Source organism: Astatotilapia calliptera, chromosome 4 (genome assembly GCF_900246225.1).
Source record: "Astatotilapia calliptera chromosome 4, fAstCal1.2, whole genome shotgun sequence".
Taxonomy (NCBI): domain Eukaryota; kingdom Metazoa; phylum Chordata; class Actinopteri; order Cichliformes; family Cichlidae; genus Astatotilapia; species Astatotilapia calliptera.
The window spans coordinates 15,060,479-15,069,408 of record NC_039305.1 but is presented as its reverse complement, the minus strand read 5'-3'; the positions used below and the strand labels follow the sequence as shown (position 1 = coordinate 15,069,408).

The following is an 8,930-nucleotide window of genomic DNA, read 5'->3' as shown; positions in this document are numbered from 1 at the left end:
TTAATTTTTTTTAATTTTAATTACTTTATTATTAGAGCGCTAGGAATAAACAATAAGGATTCTTGATCAGGACCATGATGCAAACATGTGGCCATAGTAGGATATATGCAGTATTCTGGAGAAGGTATAAAATATCACTGTATGTGCCTGTGTACCTGTATGTATGTGTGCATATTTTATGCATATAGATTTTTTAAATCATTTTTACTCATGATATGACATTGTCCAGACATGCCCTGTAAGGAAACAGTGACAAAGGGAGCTTTTTGAGGCTAAACGCAGAGGATCCCTCTCTGGCTGGAATAAAAAAAAAACAGCACAGGTCACAAGAACACATGTACCAGTTGTTGCATTGCAGAGGTATTCCAGCATAAAACAATGATAAACACACCTGCAATGTTTTGGTTCTATAACATTTTTCTCTTATTGTTTTATTATAGAATAGATGGATGAGTTTTTAAGTGTGGATAATTAAATAATAGTTTATTGCAATAGTAAATTGTGCCTCAGATGGACAGCAAGTGGAGAGTGATAAATGAGATGAGGAGATGGGCGGAAGAAGAGAGGCAAAGAGTGATTCATAGTCTAGTTTGTTTCTCACAGTTTTGTTGCCTTATGGTTGCTGACATGGCACTTTCACCAATCTTTTTATTATTATCTCATAGCACTTGTTTAATCAGCTACCATCTCTCCTATGGACTTTTTACAGTCTCCAGGAGCAGCTCAACACAGCCCGTTCCTCCTGCACTATCAGGAGCAGGATCAGCAGAAACTCCTCAACAGCAACATTGTACCCCATCAGGTAAAACAGTGATATAGTATGATGCGATTCTGTATTAGATTCTTAAAGAATGTGTGTTGTTGTTCAGCCTGGCTCTATGTGCCTGTTTTTAACTTTGAGCACCCGCCCCTTTAAACAGCTCTGCATGGCCCTGGTGGTGGGCGGATCAAACCAAAATATAGATGCCAAAGTTTGTTTTGATATTGATAAATAGGAGCATAATGAGATTGATATTAGTTTCTGTCTTGATACATGCTCAATCATCCAGGTAAGTAAATCCCAAGTTTTCCCAACTATATAAAGTGAAGGCCCCAGTCACACAAGCCTGACCACCCTGCGACTTAAAGTTCTTACAACCTCCACCAACCACTAAACAACTGATGTAGTTGCCTGATGTTGGAATACACACTTTACCCTAACAGCTGGTGGTTGCCAGGGATGGGATGGTCACCAACTGATCTCTAGGTCTGTGTCACTGGTGCTGAATTAGGCAGAAACATTGACTCATGGGATCATGTTTACTGAGAGGCAAGAATGCAAAAGTTTTCCTTTTTTTTTTTAATCACTGTGCTAGTTGAGAATATATGTAAATATAAGTGTGTGCATTTTAAAAAGTGCATGTGAATGTTTTTGACAGTTTGTTAAAGAACAAATTGTTTCTGTACAGGAGCAATGATTTCTTCTATAAATTCAATTATGCATACATGTACAATTTATAATAATTTAACTTCATGTGAAAGTTGAATATTTATATGCTTCCACAGGATTTGCCATCCATAAGTGAAAAAGGTGAGAAAAATGTATTTCACTCTCATTTTAATACATCTAATTTATTTATTTATTTTCACAGTATTATTTTTGCAACATCTAAAATACACCATAATCAGAAGTTTCAATATTCATAGATATATATTTTTTAATTTTATCATTTTGTTTAAATCCAAAAAGGAAAAAGAAAGTCAGAACTTTTTCAGAGTGAGTTCGTCGAATGGCAACCATCTCCTAAACGACAATACAACTCTGCAGCAGGATCACAGTCAGGTACATATCAGTGGACCATATTTGCGTTACACTGGTTCCAGGTTCCTACTTACTAGTTTTTTACTTTCCCTCTGACAGAAACAGAAATACTGTCTGATGTCAAAGACATAATGAGACGTGTCAGTGAAAGACTACATGGCCGTGACAAGCTCAGCGCTTTCCTAAAGTGAGTAATAAAGATTTCCTATTTTTGTTGGACGCTCTTCCAACCATTTCCAAGGAAGTTGGGACAGTCTGTAAAATGAAAATGGAAAAAAAAAACCAACATTCATGAAATCTCTTACTCTAATATTTTATTGACAACAGAAAACAAAAACATATCAAGTTCTTAATCTGAGAAAATGTAACATTTTAAGAAAAAATAAAGGTTAGGAAGGGGGGGGGGGGGGGGTAGAAAGTAAGTTGGAGCAAATGCCAGTTTGGGTTGCCCGTTCTCGATTTCCTTGGGCACCGTGTTTCCGCCGAGGGCGCGGTTCCGTTGCCTGACAAAGTCCGAGCTGTTTCGGAATTTCCGCGTCCCACGACTGTTAAGGCACTGCAGGAATTTTTGGGGATGGTGAATTTTTACAACCGTTTTCTCCCCAGAGCGGCACATCTGCTGAAGCCCCTTTATGGGGCGTTAAAGGGTAAAAAAGCTAATGACCCCGTTGACTGGTTTCCGGACAGCATCCAAGCGTTTTCTGATGCTAAGTCAGCGTTAGCTAATGCTGCCCTTCTGGCCCACCCATCCCCCTCAGCGCCGATTGCGTTGACCACTGATGCGTCGGACACAGCGGTGGGTGCGGTGCTGGAACAGCGAATCTCGGGTGTCTGGCAACCGCTCGCCTTTTTCAGCCGTACGCTACGTGACAGCGAACGCAATTACAGCGTTTTTGACAGGGAGCTACTGGCGCTCCACCTGGCGTCTCGTCATTTCCGGTTTTTTCTCGAGGGTCGTCACTTTACCGCATACGTGGACCACAAACCCTTGACGTTTGCCATGTCCAAGGTTTCCGATCCATGGAGTGCACGCCAGCAGCGCCAGTTGGCAGCCATTTCTGAGTTTACCACGGACATTCGGCACGTGGCTGGTAAATCCAATCATGTGGCTGACTGTTTGTCCCGTGCGCTGGTTTCTCCCGTCTTTCTCGGCATAGACTACTCCGCCATGGCTGCCGATCAGAGCGGTGACCCTGACATCCTCGCGCTTAAATCCACCCAGACGGGCCTCATACTGGAGGACAGACCCGTGCAGGACGGTGGTCCCCTCCTCGTCTGTGACGTTTCCACCGGCCGCCCTCGCCCTGTGGTTCCCGCTTCCTGGCGTCGTCAAGTTTTTGACTCGGTACATGCTCTCTCTCATCCAGGGGTCCGGGCCTCTGTTAAACTGGTCAGCTCTAAATTTGTTTGGCCAGGCCTTCGCAAATCTGTTAAGGAATGGGCGTCGGCGTGCATTCCCTGCCAGCGCGCGAAGGTTCATAAACACACCAAGGCGCCCCTGGAGCCGTTCTTCATACCCGGCAAACGTTTCGATCATGTGCATGTCGATCTGGTGGGTCCCTTGCCCCAGTCACAAGGTTTTACGCACCTTTTGACTGTTGTTGACCGGACCACCAGGTGGCCGGAGGCAGTCCCCCTGGCGTCCACTACCGCAGCAGTGGTGGCCAAGGCGTTTTTGTCGACCTGGGTCTCGCGTTTCGGCCCACCCGCGGACATTACGTCAGACAGAGGCCCCCAGTTCATTTCCGAGCTTTGGTCGGCCATGGCTGATGGACTGGGGGCTAAAGTCCACCGCACAACCGCATACAACCCGCAGGCTAATGGGATGTGTGAACGGTTCCACCGGTCGCTGAAGGCTGCCTTTCGCGCCTCCTTAAAGGATGGCAATTGGGTTGACCGCCTCCCGTGGGTTTTGCTTGGGCTGCGCTCTGCGGTTAAGGAGGATCTCGGCGCTTCCCCAGCTGAGCTAGTGTTTGGTCAGCCCCTCCGCATGCCTGGAGAATTCTTGCCTGAAAATCCTCCTCCCTGCTTCGATCCATCGGTGCTCTCTCTCACCCCGCTTTTGCACTCGCTTCGGGTTCCTGGTCCGGTGCACCATTGCGTGCCTGACACCTTTGTTCCAAAGACTTTAGAGACTGCTAAGTTTGTTTTTGTCAGGCACGATGCCCACAGGACACCGCTGCAGCCGCTGTATGACGGCCCGTTCAGGGTTATTGAACCGGGCCAGAAACATTTTGTTTTGGATTTTGGGGGTCGAAGGGAGACTGTGTGTGTTGACAGACTTAAACCAGCACATGTTCTTCCAGACAGTGATGTAGTGCCGGCCCAGGCCCCTCGCCGTGGCCGACCTCCTGCGCTGGGGTTGACAGTCTCTGGTTTTCCCCCCAGGACTACCCCCGGACCACCAACGTTTGAGCCTCCTCCTGCCTTTCCTGCTCGCCTTCACCAGCCTCGTTCACAGGATGGACCTTCCTCTGCCTGTTCTCTCCCTCCCAGGTTCAGTCGTGCGGGTCGTTTGCTTAGACCCAGGGTCCTGGACTGAATGGAGACCTGACTGTGTGTTCAAGGGGGGGTATGTGTGGCGGACCACCAGGTGGCTCCACTCACACACAAGTTGAAAGGAAGTGTGGGGGTGGAGATTTTGGCGCTGACTATATGTGAAGTTCTGTCAGTTAATAAAGTTGTTGGAGTGAGACACTGAGACCTCTCCTGTCGTTGTTACATACCTCCACAGGAGGAACATTTTGCTGATATTGGGTATAATAAAGATTGTGGCATCCAGTCGAACTGAGAAGGCCAGAACTGATGGTTGTTGAATGACTTTTATTACTGCTTGCTGTGTATGAGACAACGAACCAACGTAAGAGCTAGACAAACAAAGAAAACAATTGCATGCTATACATATAACATCATTTTAACAGTTCATTACATTAGTTTAACTAATGATTATGGTGCTTTCTATTAAACTATACAATACAAATTATACATTTCCGATTGCTCAAATTAAATTATGTAGATTGCATACCTTGTTCCCTGTCGACTGTAGCTAGAACCATTCATTTTTATACAGTTTAGCCGTGTTTTTCTCTTTTTTCTCCGTTACCAGTAGTTTACCGTTTTCTTGCGTCTTTTGTACATCAAGCTAGTTACCGTTACAACATTCACTTCCGTTTGCAAAGGAAGTTACCAAAATAAAGGCACAAACGTTATAGTACGTGTATATGAGCTGGCTTTACATATCCACCTTTACATTAAACTAAAGATTTAAACTCGGTCAGAGCTCAACATGGAGCTGTGTAGTTTGTTCCAGTAGTAAGGCGATTTTTTTCAACACATTTAAAAAAAAACAAATCTTTCTGATTTTACTGCATTTTCAGTTTGATGTTTCTGAGAATGGGTCAGTTAATCCATATTTAATCTCTTTCAACAGGGATCAAATCAAAGATTTGGAGACAGAAAGGAGACACCTGGTTGGTGTCTTTGGTAGAACTGGGGCTGGAAAGAGCTCTTTAATCAATGCCATCATAAATAAGGAGGGCCTGTTGCCTTCTGCAAGTGTCAGTGCATGTACCTCAGTAATGATAAAGGTGGAGGCTACCAATGGATCAAAGTATGAGGCACACATCGAGTTCATTACAAAAGAGGTAGAATGAAATATGAATATGGTGATTCTTGAAGTAAAGTAATGTGTTAGAAAACTGCTTTACTAAAATTAAGATATAATTTATTTATTTTTTAGGATTGGGAAAATGAGGTGCAGTCCCTAAAACAGGCTCTTGAAGATCATGATGATGATGATGATGGTGGTGGTAATGATGATTGTCTTGACCATGATGGAAAGTTATCAGCGCTGTATGGAGAAGAGTGGAAAGAAAAATCAACTCTCAGCCTCATGGACAACAAATATTTCAGAGATATTCCAGAGTTTCTGAAGCCCAAGATAAAAATTTTGGAAAGTGACTCAGTAAGTCTGCAGTAATACAGACCAAAATAAAATCTGGTTCTTCTTCTAGAACAAAGGAATACTTGCAGTTTAAAGCATATATTAGACCAGCGGTCCCCAACCTTTTTTGCACCACGGACCGGTTTATGCCCGACAATATTTTCATGGACCGGCCTTTAAGGTGTTGCGGATAAATACAACAAAATAAAACTAGTACCGGTACCGAAAAAAAGAAGATTCATTCATAACACACGTGAAAAGACCCAGGAAAACCGAGTTAACGATAAAAACGATAACAAAATAACGCTGAAAACCATACATTTCACACCTGAGCCTCAACTCTCGCGGTCCGGTACCAAACGACTCACGGACCGGTACCAGTCCGAGGCCCGGGGGTTGGGGACCACTGTATTAGACCACAGTTTGGGTGAGATACATAGCAGTGTGTGGCTTATGAACATCACATAGTGAGCAGTCAATAGTTACCCAAGCAGCATTAAGCTTCCCTGATGCTGCACCTTTGCAGCAGGAAGATGTCCACGCTGTGTAATGCCACCCTAATGGAAAGTGCAGACAGAATCAAAGCACTGGTGAAGCAGATGTTGCTGCAGTTTATTGCTGAGCAGATATATGTCGGCAATATGTAGATGTGCCTCATTTCCAGAATGTTTGACATCCATCAAACAAGAAACAAAAAAACAAGTGAAATTGTGGTGGTTAAAATTTTATGGTTTACTATCCTGTTGCTGTCTGATTATCCTGTTACTATGGAGCTTGCAATTTTCTTTGTGGAGGTGTTGAAGAGTTTCACATTTGTAAAACTCCTGCTCAGAAGGTCGAGCAGGTCACCTACTAATCGGAGGGTTGGGGGTTTAATCCCTGGCTCCCTCAAGTCAGCATGCCAAATATCTACAAACCCCCAGTTGATCTTTGATGCATCCATCAGAGAATGAATGTTTGTAAGTGTTAGCTAGAAATAACATACCCAGAAAAAAGTGCTTGGGGTAATGAGGCAAGTTTTATAAAGTGCTTCAAATGTTTACATGCAGTACAAGAAATCACTATATAAGAACCAGGCCACTTACTGTGATCCACAGTAAAATATAAAAAAGGTTTATTTTCTTTCTTTCTTTCTTTCTTTCTTTCTTTCTTTCTTTCTTTCTTTCTTTCTTTCTTTCTTTCTTTCTTCTTTCTTTCTTTCTTTTTTAAATAAAAAAATCGAATTACTTTGGATTTATTTTCCTGGTTTTCATTTCAGATTTTTGAGATAGGATGTCTTATTTTAATTTCCCATCTTCTTTTTCATGCAATCATTAAAATCTTTGTTATGGGCACATACATTCAATTGGCTTATATTTATCTTGTTGTTGTTGTTGTTTTTTGCAGGCTGAAGGGTTGTCTGAAGAATTTGTGAGATATACAAGAAGTGAGTCAAATGAGACAGAAGAAGTAAAGAGGTGGTACTGGCCACTTGTGAAGTGTGTGACTGTCAAAGTGCCAGACAATGATTTTCTTGATCATGTCACACTTGTGGACCTTCCTGGAAATGGCGATCGCAACAAGAGCAGGAACGAAATGTGGAGACAAGTAATTTTTCACATCAACTTCTTGTTGTTTTTCTGGTGTTGTTTTAACATCTTTTGTATTAATTATTTATAATTGACGTGCTATAATTTATTTCAGATTGTTGGAGATTGTTCTACTGTGTGGATTGTGGCTGAAATTACTCTGGCAGCATCAGAGAATGAGGCCTGGGAGATTCTAAAAAGTGCACATGGCCTCATTGGAAATGGTGGTCAGTGTGAGCAAATTCACTTTATCTGCACCAAGTCTGATCCTTCAGACAATCGGTAAGTGAATTAAGATGTCAAAGTGCATAATTTAAAAAATTTTAAAAATCACATACTGATCAATCTTGTGGGAGAAATATTGAATAATAGTTGTATTCAGATATTTACTAAAAACACATAATATTCTCAACACTAACACAGTACTGGTAAAATTCTTTGTGAAGTCAGTACCCAACTCACAGCATGTGGCATGGCGAATAATGGTGTATTTTTAACAAGCAAACAAAACAAACAACCTTTATTTGTCACCAGTGTTGGGCAAGTTACTTTGAAAAAGTTATTAATTATAGTTACTAGTTATTTTTCAAAAAGTAATCGAGTTAGTAACTGAGTTTCTAAACGTAATTAATTACTAGGAAAAGTAACTATTGCATTACTTTAAAAGAAAGTTTTTAACTGATAGGTTTGTAGCTTGTACCTATCCGCTGGAACGTTGAAGACAATATAATTACACCGCAAAGCAAGACACGAAGTAGGCAAAGTTCTTCATGTTTCTCGCGCACGGGAGAGACCGAAGAGGCGCCGTTCCCTCGCCTGACCCGGTTGCTCTCGTCCGTTCTCCCGTACCACTGTTCTTTTATTGAGGTTACATGAATATGCATAGGTTCATTAACATATGACGTCTACATTCACACAAAGAGTACCTTGCCTGTGTGTGTGTGTGTGTGTGTGTGTGTGTGTGTGTGTGTGTGTGTGTGTGTGTGTGTGTGTATGTGGGTGTGTGTGTGTGTGTATATGGGTGTGTGTGAGAGATCTGTGTGAGGTTAAGATGTGACCCTGTGAAGACTCCCTAAAGCTGGTGCCAGGTGTCTGAGTCCATCTAACAAAAGGCTCTTATACTTAAACAGATATACGTGTGATTGCTATACCATAAATCAACAAGAAAAGATAAACTCTCCTAGGGAGTATGTGATTTATACCAAGGATACACTCTAGAGGAATGAATGCACTTCCTTCTACACAGAGTTAATACAGACCTCCTTTAAGATGAAACATTCTTTCAATCTACAAATGATTATACACTTCTAAGCATATATGAGTAAATGTTTCTAAGCATAAATGACAATCAACAATACAAAACCTATCATTAACCTTCTGGGGTCCCGGGTATAATTGACCATTTTTGACTACTTTTAATTTGACCTCTACATATCACCATTAAAAACTATTTACTTTGCCTTGTTTGGTGTCATTCTTTTCAGTACAGCCTCACATGTCTGAATTTACAGTTATGTTTTAATTTTGACATACTCTATTAACACAACTGATCTAAAATCAAACAAAAAAAAACAAAATCTGAGTAGAAAAAGTTATATTTTATGCTGTAACAACCACA

The 8,930-nt window shown here is 41.9% G+C and overlaps 1 protein-coding gene across 1 annotated transcript; it reads left to right on the top strand.

Annotated features, from left to right (window-relative positions):
• The first annotated feature begins 276 nt into the window (after nt 1-276).
• LOC113020772 (nuclear GTPase SLIP-GC-like) lies at nt 277-7,621 on the top strand. Its single transcript, XM_026164996.1, has 8 exons — nt 277-802; nt 1,546-1,570; nt 1,730-1,822; nt 1,901-1,988; nt 5,232-5,445; nt 5,541-5,765; nt 7,131-7,331; nt 7,428-7,621. Exons 1-8 carry the CDS (start codon nt 695-697, stop codon nt 7,596-7,598), a joined length of 1,125 nt encoding a protein of 374 aa, XP_026020781.1. The 5' UTR covers nt 277-694; the 3' UTR covers nt 7,599-7,621.
• Nucleotides 7,622-8,930: the final 1,309 nt, after the last annotated feature.